The sequence below is a fragment of the Myotis lucifugus genome, unplaced genomic scaffold, assembly GCF_000147115.1.
Source record: "Myotis lucifugus unplaced genomic scaffold, Myoluc2.0 scaffold_75, whole genome shotgun sequence".
NCBI lineage: Eukaryota > Metazoa > Chordata > Mammalia > Chiroptera > Vespertilionidae > Myotis > Myotis lucifugus.
The window spans coordinates 1,004,732-1,031,726 of NW_005871123.1; the positions used below are offsets into that span (position 1 = coordinate 1,004,732).

The window sequence follows — 26,995 nt, forward strand, 5'->3', positions numbered from 1 at the left end:
ATGTTAGCTGCTGCTGGGCGTTATTTTCACTATCATGATCTTTATGATTATCAAGTTCTGATACCAAATGCCTGAAGGTCAAAATGACCCCCACACCGGCCCGGCCCCCACCTGTGCTAGGGGCGGAGTTACCGGTTCTCAGGTGAGGGGCCGCAGTTTGTTTGTTCTTTAAAGGCTACTTTTCAGCTGCTCCCTTGTAACAGCAATCAGCAGCCTAACAGAGAAAACCAGTGCTTAATGTGATCCCTGATATTTAATGAGCATCATGATTTTGAGGCGCTTGACACTCAAAGTATCAGTGTAGGTGTGTAGACTATAGGTGCAAATCTTAGGACCATGTAAACAAGTAAATGTTATTACCACTAATGTGATTTGAAGCTTAATTTATTTATTTAAACAAGTTCTCCAGCAATCTAAAAATAAATTTAGATTTGGTCGTAAAAAAATATATAGTATTAAGAAGTGAAATGAGCACTGTGAATATGCTTAAATTACAAAGCATATTCACTTTCTAGAATACATCTTAAGTTACTACTAAACAGGAAAGTATTTTTTTTTACAATCTTAAGCAATTTTATTGTGAAGTCATTTATCTAAGAAATGTTTCAGAATAAGTATACTTCATAGACTCTCCTATACTGTTTATGGATATTCATATTTACATAAGACATCTCTCCAAAAACTTCATGTTTATATAGAGGTTTATGTGTCAAAAAGTAAAGATAGACTTTATAGTAAAACAATCTGACATCAAGAGAACATTAAGCCTAGCCGGTTTTGCTCAGTGGATAGAGCGTCAGCCTGCGAATTGAAAGGTCCCGGTTCAATTCCAGCCAAGGGCACATGCCCGGGTTGTGAGCTCGATCCCCAGTGAGGGACTTGCAGGAGGCAGCCGATCCATGATTCTCTCTCATCATGGATGTTTCTATCTCTCTCTCCCTCTTCCTTCCTCTGAAATCAATAAAAATATTTTTTTAAAAAAAGATAACATTAAGATGGCAGAAAAACACAGGAGACACCTTCCATCAAAGCAGGAGAACTGCATAGTTACAGGCACTTGGACTTGGACTTCAGGTGAGCAGTTTGTTAGCTGAGGCTCTCAATTTAGGCTTCCAAAGCCATGTGTACAAATCCCAGCAGACAACCCACTGGCAGTGGGAAGTAAATGTAATAACTTGTATTTTAATTTTATCTAATCTTTAAAAAATGTTTAGGGGGATATATGTATGAAATACAATAGACCAACGCATATAACTATTACCGGCTGAAATGTATCCCCTCAAAATTCATATGTTAAAGCCCTGAACTCCCAGTCCCTCAGGATGTGACATATTTGGAAAAGGGTCTTTCCAGAGGTGATTAAGTTAAAAGGAGGTCGTTAGGGTGGATCTGACTAGAGTCCTTATAAAAAGAGGAAATTTGGACACGAGGAGAGAACCTACACAGAGACAAGGCCATGTGAAGACACAGGGAGGAGGCCATCTGTGAGCCAAGGAAGAGAGATTCCGGAAGAAACCATCCCTACACCTTGACCTGGCATTCCAGACTTCAGAATTATGAGAAAATAAATTGCAGTTATTTAAGCCACCCAGTCTGTGGTACTTTGTTATGTATACTCAAAATGCTTACTGAAAGGGATGCATTATTTTAAAATTTGAAGACCACTGGTTCATTCCCTAAGTCATATATTCTGTTTCCTCATCAGCACACAGAAGAAATTTACAACTCAGGTTCTAAACATGCAAATGATTTTTGTCCTGATTTTCCTTTAATTATAAGCTAATCCCCTTATTAAAGGAAATTCATTTATGATTTCCTATTTTTTTCTCAAAAGAGGGCTTCTATTCTGCTTCCACAAAGCTATAGAATTATCACTATTTTGTTAATTTTATACCACATTTTAATATGCATTTTGAAATATCTGAATTTTTTGTTCTTTGAATGAGCTGGACTATATATATATTTTTTCTTTTTTTGGACTATATTTCTTGGTAAATTAAGTAGTCATTATTAACAGAATTTGATTTGCAACATATACTCCTCTTATAGAAAAACTTATAGCAAAAGGTATTACAATTTATAAGTTACAGCTTCAGTTTCAGTTTTGATAAATTTTTGCTACCTGGAAGCATTGGTTTCTTTAGTGTGGAATGGGATAAATTGAATAATATAAATAGCTTGGCATATAGAACTAAGTAAACTAAAATATTGTCTTAGTAAAAGAACACTTAGTAAGAAATCAACTGCAAATATACTGACTGGCATATTCTACAGTTGAATGTTTCTGAGCTACTGACAGGAAGTTTTACATATTAAGTGAATTCTATATAGTCCTTCATATGACACTTAAAAGAGTATTTAATTTTAAACTTGCATAAAAATTTCAAATTTTCTTTCCTATTATAAAAGTAAGCAAAATTACAAAAATTAGTTTGAAAATTTGAGGAAAAAACACAACCAATAACTCTAAAACAGATATTATTAGCATTTTGCAACACTTCTTTCTAATGTTGTTTCCATACAGTATTATAATTGAAATCAATTAAATATAATACTAGAGGCCTGGCATATGAAATTCGTGCACTGGAGTGGGGGGTGTCCCTCAGCCGAGCCTGCGCCCTCTCGCAGTCTGGGGCTCTTGCAGTCCAGGACCCCTCGCTCCTTACCTCCCGCCTGCAGCAGAGGCGGGAGAGGCTTCTGCCACCGCCACTGAGCTCGCCAGCCATGAGCCTGGCTTCTGGCTGATCGGTGCTCCCCCTGTGGGAGCACACTGACCACCAGGGGGCAGCTCCTGTGTTGAGCATCTGCCCCCTGGTGGTCAGTGCGAGTCATAGTGACTGATCATTCTGACAGTCATTCCGCCATTCAGTCGATTTGCTTATTAGGGTTTTATTATATAGGATTGTACATGTTATATATGCATTTTACATATAGAGGCATATAGAATTATCTTTCATATAAGTAAAAACATATCTTTTGGTCAGCTTTAACTTAACAAATGACAGACATCAAATCATAGAGAATCATAAGATGATATCTGATTTTTAACTGTCTTTAAATTATTTCCCACATATATGAAAACTTTTGCAAATTTTTTCCATGTAAAATAGCAAAAAAATTATTTTAATCTATCGACTAAAATGTCTTTCAACAATTATATTTTAAAAGCTTTCTATTATTTTATTACCCCAAAGAAATAATTTAAATTTATCAAATGACAAGAAAAAACAGCATACTAATATAAATTATGTTTATTGTTGAAATTGTCATAATTTATGATATATTAATAAAAATGCAGCATATAACAAAATAGACATTTAGCTGTTAAAAGCCACCTGGATTTACAAAACTTCTTTTAAAGTATTTTTAGAATCCTTTAAGAATACAAATTAATTTTTGAGATATATAAAACATGAATTCTGCTTCATTAAATATTTAATTTCAAAATTACTTTATTTTAATTAAATGGGCTCAGTGATTATTGTATACTACAGTAACCACAAATTTAAAAAAAATTTATTCTCAAATCAGATGTATTTTAAAAAGATGGCAAAAGTATGAGTTTAGTTTTTTTTTAAATAAAGAAATGTAAATGTTATAAAAGAAACCAAAAAGATATACAAATGAGTTTTTTCTCTAAAATCCAGTTCAAAATTTACATCTGTCTCCTTGTGTTGATTTTCCTTACATTTCAGCTGCCTATCACATTTAGGTCGTTATGAATTTTATATCTGAAGTAGAATGCTAGGTGGGTTCCATGTACAAAACTCAAAAAAGCTGACTTGAGTAATAAGTGACCTGATTAATGAAAGTACAGGAAGTTTAAAATGCAAATAAATGGTGATGCTCTCAAGTAAAACTTTCAAATAATCACACTAAACTGCCTTCAACATACTTCTCATATTATTGTCAGTACAAGTTACCAAGTTGACCAATTTTGAAAAGGTTATATAGGAATCATACTGTTTGTAGTGTTTTTACCATGATAGAAATATGTGCTTTCAATTAAATGCAACATTATGAATCTACTCCTCAAAACATACATCTAAAAGCCAGACAAATAGAGAATCCTATAGATGCCATTCTTCTGTGCAAGAGAAATGCTATTATTTTAAATTGAGAAATTATTTTGGAATTGTTTCTTTATTCTTGCTTTAGTACCCAAGTATATCCCTGTTATGAAACACAAGTTTCTGAAACTTCAGTAGCTTTTCTGTCTTTTTGCCTTTAATTTCAAGGCACTAAAGAATTACAATAACCTACGAGTCACTGCAGCTGCTGATAGACAAAGGAGTGACAAGGAGAAATGATCTCTGAAGGGTTTCACCTTTTAAAGAGGGGCTTATTGGGACTTTTAATAATATCTCACATAACCTTTTTATTTCATTTTTCGAGTCTCTTTTATTAGGATCATAATCAAAGAAAATAACAAAAAATTGAACTTTCTGCTTGGGTAGTGCTTTCAAGTAATATAATTTGTTAGAATAAAGATCTGAGAATCTATTTTTAAAAAGTATTATTTTAAAATTAGGTCAAATTAGTATGTATACTTCAAGAACAATACTATTATAAAACATACCTCAAAACATATAAATATATCATTTGTATAGTTAATGTTTGTCCAGTATACCAACTCTATTTTCCAGATACAATTTAAACAAAGCATCTATAGAAAAGTATACTGTCAATATCATAGTAATTAAAATTCTTAAACAAAAGTTTTAGAAAAATATAAAAAGTTAAAAATTTAGGTTATAAATTCCCAAGAGTTCCCCTTCCATGCACATGTATCTTACAAAAAAGGTTTACGGTACAGAAATAAAGACTATTAAACAAATAGTAATGAAAGTGTGCAAAGTCCACTGGCTTTTTCTGAAAGGTTTTCCTTCAGGAATATGCCCAAGAGTGGGGATGTATAAACCAGAGTCAATACTAACTCCTGCTAATTTGATACATAATGCTCATCCCATCTGCTGGTCTTTTTGCTTCCTTTTTTTTTATTAAACCATGAACAACACGGATAAGTAACTATCAGATCAGAGATCTTTGGTTATCAATCTCCTCGCTGAAATTGCTATGGTAATCTTGCCCCAATCATCAATGTACAGGGTTTTTCATTTTTGAGAAAGAAGGTCTTCTAGGTCATCTTGCTGATATTAAGATGGCTCATCCATGCAACTTGGTTATGAGATCATGTCATGAGCATCACTGTTTGGTCTCTGTCGCACCGCCAGCGGAGGCAGTGGCTTCCCATAAAAATCTATGTAGAGAAGGAATAATAAAAATACCAAACAGTTATGGTAAATAAATATTTCTGACACAATTCATTATTTGCCAACTAATACCTTAAAAAATAAAAAGAGATCTGACCTGACAGATGAAGCAATGGGAGAAAATCACAATCAAACTCAAAGAAAACTTGAATAAATTTAAAAGACAACCATAGAGTGAATTCTTAACTCTAGATTATAAATTAATCTCTACTTCATTTAATAAAAAGCTGCACCTAATTTATACATTATTTTTTGTTTCCAATTACACATTCACATTAGAATGTATTTTAACTTACATAATTTCAGAGTATAATCAAATAGGAACTAACCTATCATAGTCAATAAAAGCATTGTGATGTAAAGTCAGTCAACCAAACAGATGTGATTTCACTGTAATTCCGATATAGCCTAAGGACAAACTTATCTGTCTGTATTTATTTATTTTATTGATTTTGAGAGAGAGAGAAAGAGAAACATCAATTTGTTGTTCCACTTATTTATGTACTCATTGGTTACTTCTTGTATGTGCCCTGACAGGAGATTGAACCCATAAGTTTAGCATATCAGGATCATGCTCTAACCAACTGTGCTACCTGGCCAAGGCCAAATTTTTCTGTTTTGGGAAATGAAAATAAATATTTTAAGAAATATTTCATTACTGACCTATAGTATTCTGAAAAAGAAAGCAAAGAGCACATTTATATTTATATACTCTTTGAATAAAAGTATTTTATACAGTTTTATATAATTTCAAATTATATAGTAAAATAAAGCTTTTTTAAAGATTACACTTCTGACTATTTTTTTCTAATAGATGGGTCTCTGTAGGAAACCAAACTCTAGATTAGGTAAACAGAGTCATCAAAAAGCAAATTGCATGAACATACAATGGAGTCAAGACAGCCTCTTCAATAAATGGTGTTGGGAAAATTGGACAGATACATGCAAGAAAATAAAACTAGACCACCAACTTACACCATACACAAAAATAAACTCAAAATGGATAAAGGACTTAAACATAAGATGGGAAACCATAAAAATACTAGAGGAATCCACAGGCAGCAAAATCTCAGGCATATGCTGAAGCAATTTCTTCACTGATACTGCCCCTAGGCCAATGGAAACTAAAGAGAAAATAAACAAATGGGACTACATCAAAATAAAAAGCTTCTGCACAGCAAAGGAAACCATCAACAAAACAACGAGAAACCCCACTGCATGGGAGAACATATTTGCAAATGTTATCACCGATAAGCGTTTAATCTCCAACATTTACAGGGAACTCATACAACTTAACAAGAGGAAGATAAACAACCCAATCAAAAAATAGGCAATGGACCTAAATAGATACTTTTCAAAAGAAGACAGAAGAAAGGCCAAAAGACATATGAAAACATGTTCAAAGTCACTAATCATCCGAGAGATGCAAATCAAAACGACAATGTGGTATCATCTCACACCTGTCAGAATGGCTATCATCAACAAATCAACAAACGACAAGTGCTGACGAGGATGCAGATAAAAAGGAACCCTCGTGCACTGCTGGTGGGAATGCAGACTGGTGCAGCCACTGTGGAGAACAGTATGGAGTTTCCTCAAAAAACTAAAAATGGAACTCCCATTTGACCCAGTGATCCCACTTTTAGGAATATATCCCAAGAAACCAGAAACACCAATCAGAGAGGATATATGCATCCCTATGTTCATAGCAGCACAATTTACAATAGCTAAGATTTAGAAACAGCCTAAGTGCCCATCAGCAGATGAATGGATTAGAAAACTGTGGTACATCTATATATTGGAATACTACGCTGCTGCAAAAAAGAAGGAATTCTTACCATTTGCAACAGCATGGAAGGAACTGGAGAGCATTATGCTAAGTGAAATAAGCCAGTCAATGAAAGAAAAATACCACATGATCTCACTCATTTATGGATAATAAAGACCATTATAAACTGATGAACAAAAATAGATACAGAGGCAGAGCAGCATCGAACAGACTGTCAAACTACAGCGGGAAGGCCGGGGAGGGTTGCAGGGGGAGGGTAAGAGATCAACCGAAGGACTTGTATGCATGCATATAAGCATAACCAATGGACACAAGACACTGGGGGGTAGAGGAGGATGGGAGAAGGTCAAGGGGGAAAAAAAAGGAGACATATGTAATACTCTTTGTAATACTTTAAGCAATAAAACAAAATTTTAAAAAAAGAACGTAAAAATAAAAAAAACATTCCATTTTGCTAGCACTGTCTCTACATTAGGAATGGAGTTACTACTTTAAAATGAATAATGTGATACTTAAAAGAATAAGATACTAAAAATTTTTTCACTGGTTCTCTACTACCTACAAATAAAGTTTGAATTCCATTAAAAAAAAAAGAAACTAGAAACACCAATTAGAAAGGATATATGCACCCTTATGTTCATAGCAGCACAATTCACCATAGCTAAGATTTGGAAACAGCCTAAGTGCCCATCAGTAGATGAGTGTATTAAAAAACTGTGGTACATCTACACAATGGAATACTATGCTGCGGTAAAAAAGGAGTTCTTAACAATTTGTAGCAGCATGGATGGAACTGGAGAGCATTATGCTAACTGAAATAAGCCAGTCAGAGAAAGATAAATACCACATGATCTCACTCATTTGTGGAATATAATGAACAACATAAACTGATGAACAAAAACAGATCCAGAGACAGAGAAGCATCGATCAGACCGTCAAACCTCAGAGGGAAGGTAGGGGAGGGTGGGAGTAAGGGGGAGAGATCAACCAAAGGACTTATATGCAAGCATATAGGCCTAACCAATGGACACAGACAACAGGGGGGTGAGGGGCATGAGTTGGGGGGGATAGGGGGTAACGTGGGTATAAGGACACATATGTAATAACTTAATCAATAAAAAAAATAGAAAAATAAAAGCATAAATACAAAAAAAAGCAAATTGGATGTTATTGACAGAGAAATCTATTGAGCTTTAATATACATATATTATCCTTTTTGCATTCCAGAAATGTATCTTTGAAAGAATTTGGGCTGATGGTCTAAAATCAGAAATTCTGCCTGGTACAAGGCAGTCCTCTACTTCCAAAGGCCCTTTCTCTAGTTTTCCAGTTGTGGAGTTCTAATGCCATATGCTGGCTAGACTATACCTTATGTTAATTTCATCTAAAGAAAATTACTTTCTTGAGGCAATAAAGCCCTCGTAACTTTCTAGTTAGCTGAAGTTTATTTGGTATACTTTGATTAGTCTGATTCTACAACTGTGTTGATCTTTTTACTTCATTTTAATATTCAGCAGGTTGGTGTCTTATTAGAAGCAGAGGAAGAACAATTATATGACATCATTGAGTATATTGAGTACATACATATAAGACAATGCAGTTTTTAAGCACTATAATTATAATGTCTATTTAATTTAAATTGCTGTAAAGCCTTTCCCTATCCATTACTATTTACATAAATAAATAATGGATAAACATTTTTATCTCTGTATTCTAAGGTAAACATCAATTCAAATTATTTAGAGGCAAAGGGGCATTAAGAATAAAAAAATTAAATAGAAAAAGATGTATAATGAAAAAGGATGGCTGTGGATTTGAAAGCCTTCCAAAAATAAAAGTTTGCTGAAGTAATGAGGTAAAGAAAAGTGAATGTAATATGTACAGATATTTGAAAACTGATCCTTTTGCATTACCATTATGACGTGTTTCACCAAGCGGCTCAAGTTTTGGAAGTCTAGTCACTTTGGGGGTTCCCCAGCCAACTAAAGAAAAAGAAAAACATTTAAAACACTGTTAAATAATATATCTTTAGGTTGGTTGAGAGGATCCCTCCCTAGACAGGAATGTATATAACATTTAATGTCAATTCATATATACTGAATGACACAGTACTGAATAGCCATAATCCCATTTTAAATGACTTCTATTTTAAAATATCACTGTAGGCTGATAACATTTGCTTTAAATTTTTATTTGCCTTCAGTTAAAAATATAATCATCTTCACTACTACCATAAATAACCTTAGGCTATTGTAACCCCTACCAGAAGCTATAAGAAATGTTTACTTATTAAATGGAATACTAGAAATAAGTCTTCAAATAATTCTCAAAGGAAAATGTTACCATCTAAAGCCTTCTGGCTGAGCTAAAAGGACACTATAAACATATATGTTTAGATATTTATTAAGCACCTATAGTATACGAGGTTCTGTGTCTAGTGCTGAAAAATTACAAATATTATGCAGCTAATAAGTCCCAGGACTTTACCTGCAGTATTCCATTTAATTCTCATAACAAACTTAGAAGACCAGTATGTAAATTGAAAATATAATGGAAAAATTCACTTATGTTGGTTTCAAATGTTTACTTTCAGGATGAAAGATGCAATTTTTTAAAAGCTCATATTAGCCATCCATTCAATAAGCTTAAATTCCTTTTAGCATCTGTGCACTGATATTTTAAATAAGATTTGAATCCATTCTAGGAAGTGCCTGCATAAGATTTTTTAATTAATTTTTACTTATTTTTTTTACAAAACTTTACATTTTTTATTGTTAAAAATGCAATAGGTAACTTATGTTGATCAAATATGAACAAAAGAGAGCAAAGAACTCTAACTTTTCACAAATTTACAAGATAATGAATATACTAAATAAAAACTACACAATTTCTTCCTTTTTCTTCATTGTTTAAAGCAGTATTTCTAAATTCAGTATCGATATTAAATTACTCACCAGGAGGGGGGGGCGGGGGTGGTATTGGGCTCTTAGGAGCAGAGTCATCTGTATTAACAGGTTCTACACGGTGACTTCTTTTTATTCTTAGTTTCTTAGTTTTCTTTTTACTGTTATCTACAGAATAGAAACATAGAATTGGGAAAAATTAAACTTCTATAATAAAAATTAAGAACAGAACTAGAATATTGATATTATTACCATAGAAATATACCTTCAATTCAACCTTGAAATTATTACTAGTAATGAAATATGAACATGCTTTTACTAAGAATTAAACTATTAATGTTTCCTTATTAAATAATTAATGAATATGATACAAATAACAAAAGCCTGTATTCTAAGTTCTAAAATAAGTTATTTGGAATACAAAGAAAGTTCATATAATATATTCTAGGTATAAATAGTCCAAAATAATTCTTTGAAATGTGAAAAAGACCCCAATCAAACCTAAATACATTACCCATTAAAATAACCCCCAAATAAGGTATGCCCAAATATATATATAATCAAAACCCACATTAGACTTTGCAGAACTGAACTTGTGTTCTTTGAAAAAAAATAATTACAGTGTAATTACATTTTAATGACGTGTATGTTGTTAACATGTAGACTTTAACAATGTAAGTCAAGATGGCATAGTCATTAAATAAACAAACATTAAAGTTACTGAAATATTTTCATTGATAATCCCAAACTAACTTTATATACTATATAATATATTTTCTAACATGGGAATTATCTATTACGTAAGAAATTACTTTTTAAAATGTATACACACTGTAACAGCTGATAGCTCAATTTTGAAAATGAAATGTATTTTAATAAACACTGCCTTTATAATTACTCAAAGTGTGTGTATACATTTTGGGGGATACCCTATAGTCAACATCTATAAAACATACAAAGCAATGAGAAATACAACAATATTTAGAAACATATTTTCTAAATCAGTTAGTGTAATTTGACACATTTACTCCAGATAGAAACAAAGACATCTTTCTATAATTAGAGCTGCAAGCTTTACAGCTAGAAGAAAGGAAAGAGAGCCTCCAAAATGATATGGTACTTTAGGATGGACAGTAGCTTGGGTCATGAAAGAGCATAAAAGATAGACCACATGATCCGAGGTGGGGTCTCAGCACAGCCACAGACAAGATGTATGATTTTAAATGCCATAACCGTCTATAGACACTTTAAAAAATAATTTTTCATGAGAAAATTCAACTGAAAATATTCAAGAACACCAGAATTATGAGTAATATATTTACTTTTATAATATTCTTTGCAAATTGATTTTTTAAATTAAATTCAAAATATCGTGGCATGTGGGGATGGTTTTCATTTTGGACATGTGGCAATTAACTTTCAATAAGTTACTCAACCTCTCCAAGTCCCTAGTTTCCTATTCAGTATAATGGGAATAATATACCCTAGGATTGCTATGCTAAATGACATAAGGTATCTGAAACCATGTTCTAAATTATAAAATAAAATGTTAATTATAATAATTATTATTATCCTATATAATAAAAGAGGAACGTGCAAATTGACCGCCCCTCCACTATGCTCCAGCCACGCCCACCAGCCAATCAGGAGCAAGTATGCAAATCAACCCAAGTAAGATGACGGCGGCCACAGAACTGGAGTGAACAGGAGGCTTGGGTTGCCCCCAGCGATGGAGGAAGCCAAGCTTCCCGCCTGCCCTGGCGGCCCTGAGCTCCACTCAAGGCTACAAAGTTTCAATTATAGAAGATAAATAAATCCCAGAAATAAAAAAAAAGGAGAGCCTGGGAGTTTGGGTCGCGGGGGGGCGTGGCCAGCCTGAAAACGGCCCTCAGCCCCTCACCCAGGCTGGCCAGGCACCCCAGCGGGACCCCCGCCCCCCTGAAGGGGCTGTGGCCAGCCTGCAAACAGCCATCAGCCCCTAACCTAGGCTGGCCAGGCACCCCAGTGGGGACCCCCACCCTGATCCAGGACATCCTTCAGGGCAAACCAGCCGGCCCCCACCCGTGTACCAGGCCTCTATCCTATATAATAAAAGGGTAATATGCAAAGTGACCCTAACAGCAGAACGACTGGGAATGACTGGTCACTATGACACACTGATCACAAGGGGGCAGATGCCCAATGCAGGAGCTGCCCCCTGGTGGTCAGTGCGCTGCCACAGGGGGAGCTCTGCTCAGCCAAAAGCCAGGCTGCCAGCTTCCAGCACAGCGGTGGTGGCAGGAGCCTCTCCCGCCTCTTCAGCAGGGCTAAGGATGTCCGACTGCAGCTTAGGCCTGCTTCCCACTGGCAAGTGGACATCCCCCAAAGGCTCCCGGTCTGCCAGAGGGATGTCTGACTGCCAGTGTAGGCCCAATCCCCCAGGGAGTGGGCCTAAGCCATCAGGTGGACATCCCCTGAGAGGTCCCAGACTGCAAGAGGGCACAAGCCGGGCTGAGGGACCCCCCTGAGTGCACAAATTTTTGTGCACCGGGCCTCTAGTAGTGATATGATTGACTATCTTAGATCTTCCTACGTTTTATTTTCAAATATCTGTCAAATGACTTTGCTCTTTAAAAATGTATTTGTGTTAGAAAAAGTTCTTTCAATATATTGAGAGGCTACTCTAAGTCTACCTTCTGTGTAACTCTGCTAACTGAGCTATGGGTCCAAATATGGCTACTTTAACTTCCCAACTTACAAAAAGTATAACTTTCAAATCTAATTATTGATATATAGCAAAATATCCATGTTAGCTAATCTATACCTCAAGATTGAAATCTTATTTTTATAAACTTTTTGATACTACATAAAAATTCTCATATAGAATGGAACCATACTGCTAATGAGGAATGGCAAGGAACTAATTAATTAGGTAGCTCCCATGTGTCAGGTCCGTGCTCAAACATTGTAGAGTTATTCTTACTATAAGTAATCCTAAAATCCCTGTAAAAATGATGCTTATTTCCATTTGAGAGATGAGGAAGACTGAAGAACATCATATAACATAGCATGTGTCTGGTACCATGGTCGGCAAACTGCAGCTCGTGAGCCACATGCAGCTTTTTGGCCCCTTGAGTGTGGCTCTTCCTAAGCCTTAGGAGTACCCTAATTAAGTTAATAACAATGTACCTACCTATATAGTTTAAGTTTAAAAAATTTGGCTCTCAAAAGAAATTTCAATCGTTGTACTGTTGATATTTGGCTGTGTTGACTAATGAGTTTGCCGACCACTGGTCTAGTAGTTGGAAAAGTCAGGGTTCTATCCCAGGTTGTCTGATTCCAGACACAGGCTGTGTCTTTATGATACCAAAAGACATGAATTTCCCATTAAATTACATAACCACTGAGAAAAAGAAAAATAATTATGAATTGAAATTTTTTGATATTAAAATAAGAGGAAAATGACTATGTGATAAGACTTTTAGAATGGTCAACTAATTATGTTTGCATCCTACAGAAATAGCATGTCAGTAAATAAAGTGAGGCTGATTATAGCATTATCAGGCTTAAAAAGAAACAAACAAAAATCTCAAAAAGCCTTAAAGGTATTTAATACATTCCAAGGATTCCTGGGCTATGCTATATTCCAAATTTATGAAAGTAAAATGAAAAATTTCTGCTGAAATTCAAGTTACAAAAGAGTACATTTTAAGACATCATGAATAAAAACATAAGTTAGCAAACTAACTAATGAGTAAAAACCATGAGAAAACCATGATAAATACTGCATTTGCAGATAAAAAAAAAATTTTGTGTGTGAAAATAATCATGACAGGTGAAAGAAGTATAATTAAGTTATATATATTTTATATGTATATCTTTTTTATTTAATAACTAGATTTACCTGATTCTGATGATGGCTGGTCTGTCTCTTCATTCTCCAACTGCTGTGTTAATGCTTCATTATAATTTTCTACGGTTCCAACCTCATTGCTTTTTTGGCTACTGTCACTGATCTGGCTCTGTGTTTCCATTTGCTCACGCTCCATTTTATTTCTCAGGGGGCAAGCATCACAGTCTTTCTCCACATTTTGCCTCTTTTTCTCTCTTTCAAGTTTTTTTTCATTCTAACAAAAATGAGATATATCATCTTTAATATAACAGTTGTATCTAAGATAGTTTTAAGGGAAAAATGAAGTAATCCAAGAGCTTTCTGTACCTTCAGGGAACTGTGATATTTCCATTAAAAACTATTTGTTAAAAACATCACTGAAACATACTAATTGCCAAACATTCAGAAAAAAGATTGTATAAAGGAATGAAACAACTACTACCAGTAATTCCACAATCTAGAGATGACCACTAGTTGGTGTATAATCACTTAGAGATGCTTCTCTTTGCCTAACCGCACACGCACAGACATACACCTCCCACAAACATACACAAATGTGATAGATTGTTTCTCTTAATATATACATATTTATGTATTTGTTTTTAAACAAAAAAGAACTAAAGTTTTAAATTAAGAATATATATATTTTTCTTAGAATAGTGCCTGACACCTCATAAAATGTTAGCTATGTAAGTGACATATATGTTAGCTATGATTACTTTCACCAATTACATTATCATTTTGAATGGTTATACCATAACTTATTTTACCAATTCATAATCAATGAACTAAGAGGTTACTCTCAATTTTCACTATTAAAAAAACACAACTATTGAATTAGTTATTTAGGATAAAATCCTAACACTAGAATTGTTGGTAATGGGTAAGCACATTTTTTAAAATGTGACACACTACAAATTTCACTTCAGAAAAACTAGTCAATTTACATTCTAGGCAAAAGGTTGAAACTAATAAATGTTTTTAACTTAGTGTTGGATTAACATACTGATTTCAATACTGTTTATCACTTTGAAGGTGAACTATTAAATACTGTTATTGCCATATTTCTTTTTCTTTAGGGAATTACCCATGGTAACCCAATATCCACTTTTCTATTTGATTATCATTATTTTCATAGTAATTTTTAAGGGTTTTTTTTGTCCTATGTGTCTCAAATATTTTTCATTAGGGTTTGGTCATTGCCTGTAACTTTGTAGAAAAGCTCCTAAAAAATTGAATATAATAAGATCTATCTATTTTTATTTCTTGACTTGTGGTTTGATTGTCCTGCTTTGAAAGTTTTTCCTCCTCCACATATATACAAATGTTTATATTATGTGCTAGTATTTTTAAGGCTTACTTTTTTAAAATACCTTTAAGTCTTCTGGGGTTTAATTTGGTATACACAGTGTTACTAATTTTACATTTTTCAAAATGATTGTTCAGCGGTCCCAATATCCTCTTCTTCCACATTTGAAATGTCACCTTTATCTTATACAAAATGTTCAGTCATAATTATGTTTATTGAATATTTATCAATGTTCCATTAATCTCTCTGTTCTAGAACCAATACCTCACCAGTTGTATTATTTGTGGTAAAAAAAAATAAATAAAAGGAATGTAAGGTGCTTCTCTAAAATGCCACATTTTGAAATTGTGTGGGGGAAAAAAGAAAATATACTTGGTATAAAATAGACTACAAGTAATTGGTTTTCATTTGTTTCATATATTTACTGATCATCTTCTTAAAATTATTGTAGCTTAACAGCATAATAAGTGCACGTTCCCCATGCCACTAATTAATCCAGGGATTTTCAATATAAGATATTGTTTACATCTTTAATCGGTGAAAAATACAATGTTGGTAGAAGTACTAAGGCCGTTTCTAAGTAACCTTGTATAACAGTGGTTCTCACCCTATGGGTTGCGACCCCTTTGGCGGTCGAACGACCCTTTCACAGGGGTCGCCTAAGACCAGATATTTATATTACGATTCATAACAGTAGCAACATTACAGTTATGAAGTAGCAACGAAAATAATTTTATGGTTGGGTCACAACATGAGGAACTGTATTTAAAGGGCCAGAAGGTTGAGAACCACTGATGTATAACAATAAAAGCGTAATATGCTAATTAGACCGAACAACCTTCTGGATGACCTTCTGGACGAAGCAGTGGCTGGGAGAGCTGAGGCAAGCCACCGCAGCTGTGAGGGCCGAGCCCCTTGCATGAATTTCGTGCATTGGGCCTCTAGTGGTATTATAAAATTGGTCATCATTTACAAGGTGAGCTTTATTACACACACAATAAATGTTTCTAAGTTAAAAGTCAAACTTGATTTCTCTCTTCTTCATCAATATTTTTAAAGAGCATAAAAGAAAACTTGACAAAAATAATATTTAATAGGATGGAGACAAAAGGAGAGCTTAAGTTATTAAGACAACTTTACTGTACTTAGAAAAGCACACAGTTAAATGCAACAGGATTAATAAAAAAACTAAGTACCATTAACCTTCTGGTACCTAAGCAACTTAAGTACAAATAGCTCATGTTACCAATTTGCAAAATAAAGCAATACCAAAATTATCCAATCATCTTCTTACCTGTGGAGCTGCCTCCCTCCTCAGCAGCAGCCCCAGGAAGAAACAATCATCAACCTTTCCAGATGAGCACCTGCGTGGAAGGAGGCAGTGACAGGGGAAGAGGAATGGAGAACATGCAGGCAGTGGGACCAACAAACCAACTGCCACATTAAGCTCTGGTGAATGGAGGGGAAGTTGAGGAAGCTCTGCCTCTGAGGAGGCCTGGCTGCTGAAGCAGGGCAATTAAAGTAGGTCTAATGCAAAGTCTCTGTCGAAAATGAAAACAAAGACACAAATACATACACACACACACACACACACACACACACACACACATACACACACTTAACTTCTTCATGATTATAATCTACAAATTAATTTTGGTAAAATTTCTCATAATTAAAATAAAAAATAAATCATATTTACATATAGAATTTATGATCATTTCAAACACTCTTAAGTATCCTGGGTAAACAATTAGAAATTCATTTATGCATCTAAACATTACTGTAAAGAGATGACAGTAACAGCAATACAGGGACAAAGAGACAATGTAAATAAGAGTAATATATTACTATTATCTGAAATAAATGCCAAAAAATGATTTATCAGAACAGTAACTATTACAGTTGCTACATTCAATCTTCATTTTCTTTCTCAGTTAATTCTGAAGTCACCTTTCCTGTTTATACTAGATCCGAAGATAAATTTGAAGAGGATGAAAAAGCAGCAAACCTTAACCTGTCTTTCCCACTTAATTTTTTTAGAAATAACTGGTCTCTGATAAAATAGTTATTTCTACCTCCCTACCTCCTTTCCCAATTCCCTGCCAACTTTAAAACTTACGATATAAAAATCACATGTGCCACTATCCATACCTCAATGATTACAGTTGCTATCGGCTGGAAAGGATTAACAATAATTGGCTCTGGATCCACCTCAGCCAGACCACTGGTTCCATCGAGTTCAGCCTGCTCTCGCTCTCTTTGTTCTCTATTGTTTGAGGGGAAAAAATTGTAATTCCTGAGAAAATGCTGAACCATGTTTAAGAACACTTGCAATAGGTTTAAGGCTACTAAATTTAGTAATTTAAACATCTGGATATGGCTTTAAGTTACTGATTTTCAGAAATCCTTATGCAGTTTACAGGCCTCTACCCCTGTGTAAAGATTATTCATTTGAATTTTTAAATGACAGAAATGACAAAAATAACATTCCCTATGACTGATTTCTTAATGTCAACAGTGCACATTAATTATCCTATGTGCTATTTATTATATTTAGCAATTTATTAATTACCATCCCAAACCAATGCTGTCCTCTTCATTGATGTTAACAGATAAATGAGTCCTCTTGTTAACCCTCTTCTGAAGGGCTGTGTCAAATTACTTATCATATATGAACTAGGTAATGACTGCTGCTTTGCATAATAGAAGAGGCCATAAAGATAAGTTGCACTATATCACTTATATTAAGTAATTCCATATTTGTTACTACTGAAACATTTACTATCTCTGTGACTTTTAGTTAATGTTACCCCATACATGAAGAGTAATTAAGTTATAAAACAATTAGCTGGTGACTAGTGTAGATCTGCAACTGGGCTGCAGGTATAGTACAGCAATGTGAATGTTCATTACTATGAAGTTTATTAATTATGTCCTCTGATGGAAAGATCTATCCTTTCATTCTGAACCTAGCAAGCCAAGATTTAGAGGGCTGCAATTTACGGCCTCTGTGACCTTGGACATGTATCTGGATCTTTGAATGACAGTTTTTCCATGTGGATAAAAATATCTACTTCATAGGGTTTTTCAGCTAAAGTAATATATGTGAAAGCACACTGTAAATGAACATACTTATAGGACAGTAAATGTTATTAATATTACTAATTTATTAGCAAGCAATTTCAGGTATCTAGTATTATAATACTATTTTCAGATACCAACAATAATTTTTTTTACAGTTTTTCAAAAATATCTGAATCTATCAGATTGGATTTAATGAAGTAAAAGGTTGTTTTTTTTTTAATAACTCCCCCCTAAATGCCAATTTACTTTTAATTACGGAGGCTATGCTCAACAGGAGAGGTCTTAGACCACACGTAGTATGGCTAGACAATGGTCGGCAAACTGCGGCTCGGCAAACCGGCTCACAAGCCACATGTGGCTCTTTGGCCCTTGAGTGTGGCTCTTCCACAAAATACCGACTTCTGCGCATGGGCCACGAAGTTTCAATCGTACTGTACGTGCACACCCCGCACGTGGTATTTTGTGGAAGAGCCACACTCAAGGGGCCAAAGAGCCACATGTGGCTCGCGAGCCGCAGTTTGCCGACCACGGCTAGGAGAAAAGAGGAAAGGGGAATGGGTATTAGAAAAGCCTGCCATCACATGACCTAAAACATCTTTATGGAAAAGGTAAGAACTTGCGGGGGAGGGGGATGACTAACATCAGATTTCTTTTATCCAACTCATTATTTTTTGTTCTTTTTGTTTGTTTTCTTAATGGGAAAAAAGCAAAGGAGTCTTCAGAAAAGTATGGCCATATATTTTATTTTTATAAGTATATAAAAGGTAGACCTACTTGAATGATTGGTTTACTGAGCTTTATATCATGAAAATATACAGTAGGATAGAATACCAAATTTCTCAGAGGAACTAAAACCTCATATCAATATTAAGAGAGATCCTAGATAAATGATCTGCTCCTATTATTGAGCACTTGGCGATGGGGAGTTATCTCTACAAGTATTTCTTTAAGTCCTACCTCTAAATTAAATGAAAGATACCTGTAATTAGAGGATTTCTTTTCAGTGTAAGAGAATACCTCACCAAGGCACCACCAACGGCAGTTTAGTGGGTTCATGTCTACTAGGCTGCAAGTATGTTCGAGCACATGGAAGGCCAATATTTCTTAGGTAGATGGAAGACAACCTTAGATCTTGCAAGAGCTCACTTAAATATCTTTTGATTTCTCCCCTCCCCTACTATGCAACTATCTAGTTGAGAAAAGAAAGAGAAATCTTGGGATAAAGTACTAAATTCGATTTTTAATCAAATATGAGTACTTTTTCACAGCATTAAGATTATTAGAAATGATTCTGTGGTAGAATTTATGAAATCATTGTTTTTTAATTCAAAGTTTGCTAAATTTAATTTAAAAGGTTCCTTTCAGGAAATATATTTTTAAAGTAATTTGAAAAATATATTTAAAAAACCTGAGACAGTATAATTTAGTTTATTTTGTGAGAAAACTAGTGTTGAAGATCAGATTTTGTTTCAGTTGATTGATCCACTATCAGCTTGCCTTCTGTCTTTGCTGAGACTAAAGAAGCATTTCTCAATAATTGACAGTGGACTCAATAATTCTCTGTTGTAGGGGACTGTCCTGTGCGGCACTAGCTGTTGAGCAGCTTCCTGGCCTCTACCCACTAGATGCCAGTAGCACTCCACCTCGTCCCCAGCTGTGACAAGTAAAAATGTCTCTAGACACTGCCAAATGCCCTCTGAGAAGCAAAATTAGCATACTGATCGAAAACCACTGCAATAAAGGTACTCATAAGAAATAAGAGATAAAAATTTTAAATCTCTTAGAAATAATAAATACATAAGGAATAAATTTAACTACCATAATACCACCAGGAAAAGTAGAATCCTATCCCCCAAACTTGTGTAGAGAAAAATCCATAAAAACAGAAAATTTGTGTAGTGTCTTCCTTCAGACACAAAAAAGAAACTGAATAGACAGAACTAATAAATTATTCATAAAATTGTGGTGGTATTTTTGTTTGTTTGTTTTTACGTTTCAAATGCACCATGGTACAAAATTAATCTACTTACCTTTCTTCTCGTAATTTTCGCACTCGTTCAGCCCTTTCTCGTTTCTCTTGTTCCTCAAGAGCACGTTGTTCTGTTGTGTCCTTTTGGATGCGTTCATTTAAGGCATCAAAGTCTCTTGCAATGATATCTAGCAGCCAATAAAGGCCTTTTTTAATGGACTTGTCAATTTTCTTTCCAGATCCCAAGATTGCTGAACAAGGTTCCTGAAAAACACCAATTTATTTGGCTTAAAGATTAAAACTAAAAGTTCTCCACAAAAATCTACTCAAAAACCATTAAGTATAATTATTGGTAAATCAAAATTAACCCATTAAATTAATTATATAAAGCACCTGCTTATTTAACTTACAAAACATACGATTGAAATGACCACTAACATTAGTACATAGAAGCTGAAATATTTCAAGTACAATATCTGTAAGCTATGAGAGATACTATAACACAGGAAGTCAACAGTGCCAGTTAAAACAAACTCACTGGAAGACAAAATCAAACTTCCAGTCCTTAAGGAATTTATAGCAGTAAACATCTTTTAAGATTGACAGTCTAATGTCCATCTTCTGAAGCCAGAATTAATACTTAAATCTTCTGCCCATCTTTCTTAAGATTATATAACTCTCCTGATAAGACTTTTCAAAACTCATTGCAAACCTCTCATATGTTTAAATTTTGTATTTATATGTTTTCTTTACCATTTAAAAAATTTGCCTGGCTGGCATGGCTCAGTGGTTGAGCATCAACCTATGAATCAGGAGGTCACGGTTTGTTGATTCCCAGTCAGGACACATGCCCATGTTGTGGGCTCAATCCCCAACTGCAGGCAAGCAGGAGGCAGCCAATCAATGATTCTCTCTTATCATTGATGTTTCTTCTCTCTCCCTCTCCCTTCCTCTCTGAAATCAATAAAAATATATTTTCTAAGAATTATAACAGACGTGTTTGTATAGCTTACAAGTCCTGTCAGCAATATCTTAAACAAAAAGCAAATCTAGAGTCTTTGAAATCTCAAAAGACAGTTTATGGAAATCAATAACAACTAAATAGAAAACAAATATTACAATATAAAATAATAGCAACAAAACAGTGAGAATGTGATTTCCTGGGTAAAAAAAAAAGTTCTTTTAAAACACTAACACATTATTTTGTTAGCTGTCTGCCACCTAATTGCCTTTCACCTTTACAAAAACTAAGTTATACTGAACATATTTCATAGGGACAAAAGGAAAACAAACCCCAACACTTACTATCTGACAGAGGCACTTGTGTTCATTGACCATTTTTTCCAGAGACAGACATTCAATCACATCAGCTTCTCCTAAAGCCCCTTCCTTGTCTTGTTTATTTGCCAACCTGTAGAGATATAAATAAAGTGTTTTTATAACAAATGTGTAATCAGACAGCCACTTAAAAATATTTTCACCATGTTCTCATCCCAAAGTTTTAAACCTATTGACTACAGAATATACTGGTTTAAGAGAGTACTACAGAATCTATTTCGCCATTTTTTCCTAAAATAAGTTCGTGAGAATTGACCTAAGAAAGAGAAGTCAGGTAGGTTAAGAAAACAAGCAATAGGTCAATAGGCCAACAAGATAGAAAAAGACTAGTTTTCATACCCCTCAGCCATCAATTCTAATTTTCACATTATGTCTTTATCTTCTTAAAATACATGCAACATGATGCAAATATGCTTATCTTATGTCCTTATCTTCTGAAAATACAAAATATTCTTGTTTTAAATACTCAAATGTTCATTCTGAGCTTGTAATATTTGAGCTCATCTGTATTTACAGTGTGTGAATGTGTCCGCATAAATCATGCAATTTACTGGAGAGGTAGAGCCACTTCTGTCTCATTTACTTTGCATAGCATTGCACATAAAGAACATTATATTCAATTAGAAACAAACTGGGAAACAACAAAATGAAAAACATAAAAAGTTCTTTATATATATATATATATATATATATATATAAATTTATTATTATTATTGATTTCAGAGAGGAAGGGAGAGGGAGAAAGAGAAACATCAACGATGAGAGAGAATCACTGATCCGCTGCATCCTGCTCGTCCCAAACAGGGGATCGAGCATGCAACCCGAGCATGTGCCCTTACTGAAAATCAAACTGTGACCTCCTGGTTCATAGGTTGACAATCAACCACTGAGCCATGCCAGCCAGACCAAAACAAGTTCTTTTTTTTTTTTTTAATATATTTTATTGATTTTTTTACAGAGAGGAAGGGAGAGGGATAGAGAGTTAGAAACATGGATGAGAGAGAAACATCGACCAGCTGCCTCCTGTACATCTCCTACTGGGGATGTGCCCACAACCAAGGTACATGCCCTTGACCGGAATCGAACCTGGGACCCTTCTGTCCGCAGGCCGACGCTCCATCCACTGAGCCAAACCAGTTTGGCCAAAACAAGTTCTTTAAAAAAAAAAAAAAAAGAGTTATCAAAAAATAACACAATTTGCTATCAGATGGCAGAGGTCAAAAAGTTTAATAACACGCTGTCTAATGAACCCTTATCATCTATTTTTAAAAATTATCCACATGGCCCGGCTGGCATGGCTCAGTGGTTGAACGTCAACCTATGAACCAGAAGGTCAGGGTTCAATTCCCAGTCAGGGCACATGCCTGGTTTGCTGGCTGGGGTTGGGCAGGAGGCAACCGATCAATGATTCTCTCTCATCATTGATGTTTCTACCTCTCTCTCCCTCTTCCTTCCTTTTTGAAATCAACAACAACAACAAAAATATATATATATATATATTTTTTTAAATTATCCACATGGTGCTGGTTACTTTGAAGGCATCTGGTTGTACCATTTAGTGATGTAAAACGGATCAGTGGATTCAGCTGGAGTCAGCCTGATTCAGCCAAAATAATTCCATCTAATGAATTTAGTATCCACTGATGACCTTTGCTAAATTCCATTATTTTATAAGAGCTTATAAAATATGACTTTTCTAGTTCTATATTCCTTTTGCATTTACTGGCCGAATTTTTGCTAAAAAGTAAGCTTTCATCAACTACTTGCTGACTCTTACTTAAATGCAATTCAGAGAAAAGTCGAGGTAAACCTGTGATCCTTTGGCTTCATTTCCTAATTTTCATAATAATAAATTGATGCTCTATCAACCTCCAAACGTGATCAAGTTGCTTTCTTTGGTTTGTGGGGCACACAATTATGAAATAGATTTTTAAAATATATGTTTCACTCTACTGTAGTTACTTTTTAAAGATTTTTTTCATTGATATTTTGAGAAAGAGATGAAACGGGAGGGAGAGAAGAAGAAACATTGATGTGAGAGCGAAACATTGATCAGCTGCCTCTCACACTGCCCATACTGAAGATTGAGTGGTGGGAGGGGGGTTATTTTTGAGGCTCAAAGTTACACAATTTGGTCAGTGGGAGTCCCCATGGTGTTGGCTTCTGTGTTCTTCCTGTACAACTTCCAAAGTCTTTGATATCTTCTTGCTTTTTTGTAAGAAACAATATTCCAATATTCCAGATGGAATCATCCATCTCCCTAGGGAGCCCTTGTTCCTTTCAGTGAGGACTGATATTTTAAAGACCACAATCTGGGTGCTATGAACATTTACTGCTCTTGAGTTGCCATTGTTTTCTAGACCCTTTCAGTGGACAAAACTGAGGGGAGGGGTGTAGTTTCTTTAAGAAAGAAAATTTTAAATCATAAGCCCATATTAATTTTTCCATTTTTAATCAAATATTACCACGTTCTACTTAACTTCTTAAATTGTATCACTTTTTTCTTATGCTGAAAACTATAGTTCCTAATAACACTGACATTGACTATTTGCTTTATCCTATATAATAAAACAGTAATATGCAAATTGACCATCACACCCTCACAAGATGGCTGCCTATGACTAGGCTGGCAGAGGGGTTAGTGAGGGACAACCAAACAACTGAACAAGCAGGCTGCGTGGGGCGACTAGGCTGGCAAAGGGGTTAGTGAAGGACGACCAAACAACTGAACAGCAGGCTGCATGGGGCGACCAGGTCAGTGGGGGGCCCTGAGGGGCAACCAGGCCAGAAGGGGGGGCAGTTGGGGATGACCAGGCCAGCGGGGGAGGCAGTTGGGGGCAACCAGGCCAGCAGGGGGGGCAGTTAGGGGCGACCAGGCCGGCAGAGGGGGGCAGTTGGGGGTGACCAGGCCAGCAGGGGGGGGTGCAGTTGGCGGTGACCAGGCCAGCAGGGGGGCATTTAGGGGCGATTAGGCTGGCAGGGGGGGCAGTGAGGGGCAACTAGGCTGGTGGAGGTGGGCAGTTGGGGCAAACAAGCCGGCAGCAGGGGCAATTAGGGGCAACCAGGCCAGCAGAGGGGGGCAGTTAGGGGTGACCAGGCCAGCGGGAGGGCAGTTAGGAGTGACCAGGCCAGCATGGAGGGGGAAGTTGGGGGCAACCTGGCCGGCAGGGGGGGCAGTGAGGGACTAGGCTAGTGGAGGGGGGGGCAGTTGGGGGTGAGCAGGCCGGTGGGGGGGGGGCAGTAAGGGGAGATCAGGCCAGAACAGAGAGGCAGTGAGGGGCAACCAGACTGGCAGGGGGGACAGTTAGGGGCAACCAGGCAGGCAGGCAGGTGAGCAATTAGGAGCCAGTGGTCCAGGATTGTAAGAGGGATGTTCGACTGCTGGTTTAGGCCGGATCCCTGGGATCCGGCCTAAACCGGCAGTCAGACATCCCCCGAAGGATCCCGGATTGGAGAGGGTACAGGCTGGGCTGAGGGGACCCACTCCCTTGCATGAATTTCACGCACCGGGCCTCTAGTCCTACAATATATATAAATTTCAACACAAGAATAATGATATCGTTGTAATTAACTCGTTGTAATATACTCTTATGAGTAACTGGAAAGGGGCAAAGGAAAGGCCAAATATTAGAGGCATGCCCAATGAAGTCTGGGTAAATAGGGAAGGTACTTACTTGCCTGTCAGTCACACCTGGGGACAGGTCATTGGCCAGGATAGGTGTGGCCACTGCAAGTATAGGAAGATTTGAGATATCTAAGCTCCTAAACAAAGGAGTTTGCTCTCTTGCTTCTTGGTTCCTGCTCTTGGCTTGCAGGACTCTCATGCTCCTGCATTTGCCAGACCACACACACAATGGACTATTGGACTGCAACTAGCCTCATGCAAAACCAGACCCAGCTCCAACATGGAACAGAAACTCTGGACACTGGCTTTGCTTCTAGCTCTACTGAATCCTCAGCTGCACATTATCCAGGACTGGATTAAGGGAAATGGGACTTTGGAAACAGAGGGGTATAATTCCACGCAAATAAAGCTTTCTACCACATCTCATCCTCCTGTGAGTGCCTCCGGAAATGCTTATTCCAGCAGCAGCACTCCAAGAACCCCACTCCCACTATGGAGAAAGACTATCCACACATTTCTCCGATAACAATGCCAATATTATTAAAAATAAGATTACTAAATGTAGGTTAAAATCTCTTTGTGATTATTCTTGTCTCTAAAATATATTCCACAAGAAATGCACAGTCAAAATACTGACTTTAAAATTAATTAAATAATCCCTCTCTGGTTACAACACCATCTAGATATATAGCTAGGTTCGCTTTTTCAGGCTGCTTTTGCTTTTTGGTTTCTTTTTTATTTTAAGATTGAATTTTTAAAACATTTATGTGGTTCCAAAGTCAAAACTATAAAAACAAAGTACAACCAAAAGTATTACCCAACTCGGTCCCTTTTCTTCTTTCTATTCCATCCATTCTCCTATAAGTAACCCTTTTCATTCCTTTTTAGTTCACCATCACCCCCCCCCATTATTTCTTTTTGAAAATATAAACATGTGTTTGTGGAAAACGATAAAGGTCACAATTTGGGCCCTATAGATATTCACTGCTATTGACTGATTGGGAGATGTTTGTGTATGTGTGTCTCCACACTCCCTTGCTTTCTCAAAAACCAGAATGTTATATATACTCTTGTGTACCACCTTCTGTTTTTTTTAAACAGTAAATCTTAAAAGTACCCTGAAGTAATGTAAAGACATTTTCTTTATTATTATAGTCTTTATAAATGAGCAAAATGCTCATAGGCTGTTTTATCGTTTATTCATCCAGGCCCACTCTGAAGGAACTTTTGGGTTGTTTCCAGTGTTTTGTTTTCACAAGGAGTGCTGTGAAGAATAACTGTGGGAACGAGTTATTTCTTATTTTGGGAACAGATTCCAGGAAGTAGGGATACTAAATCAAAGAATAAAGGCAAATGTCACTTTGATAGAAATTATACCAGTGTCCCTCCTCTTACCCTCAAATCACAAAAATCAGGCAGAAAAAAAAGGGACGGTAAGGAAATTTACTAATGTTAGAGACATTTCATTTCTAATTTTTCAAATAAATGTCTCACTCTGGTAAAAATTAATTTTGAATTGTTATATTGATAAAATAAACTGCATAACATTGTGGCCCAACTTTAGTTTTTCTATATTGAAAACTCTGGAAGAAACTTATTTTAAAATAAAAATACCAGGTACAATAACAAGAAAAGTGGGGTGGAAGGTTTAAAGACAGGAGCTCTTTTCTGGCAGTTATCATTCTGAAAATCATGATCTTATGAGTGAAGCCTTTGGGATTTCCTAAAATAGAATAGAATTCAATCATTTTAAAGTAAATGGAACAAAAAGCTTTTACACCAAGCTTCTTTCCATTCCTATTTATTCTGAATTCTGTATATTTTAGCAAGTTTT

At 35.7% G+C, this 26,995-nt stretch overlaps 1 protein-coding gene across 1 annotated transcript in view; it reads right to left on the bottom strand.

Annotated features, from left to right (window-relative positions):
- Positions 1–4,386: 4,386 nt before the first annotated feature.
- ARL13B (ADP ribosylation factor like GTPase 13B) overlaps positions 4,387–26,995 on the bottom strand; it is a 78,728-nt gene continuing 56,119 nt past the window's right edge. The window contains exons 4-10 of the mRNA XM_006090537.3: positions 21,504–21,609; positions 20,260–20,462; positions 17,297–17,411; positions 13,849–14,071; positions 10,017–10,133; positions 8,976–9,044; positions 4,387–5,260 (exon numbers count right to left, since the gene is read on the bottom strand). Of these exons, the coding sequence (XP_006090599.1) occupies positions 5,184–5,260; positions 8,976–9,044; positions 10,017–10,133; positions 13,849–14,071; positions 17,297–17,411; positions 20,260–20,462; positions 21,504–21,609 (910 nt within the window). The 3' untranslated portion in view covers positions 4,387–5,183. The remainder of the gene's footprint in view (positions 5,261–8,975; positions 9,045–10,016; positions 10,134–13,848; positions 14,072–17,296; positions 17,412–20,259; positions 20,463–21,503; positions 21,610–26,995) is intronic.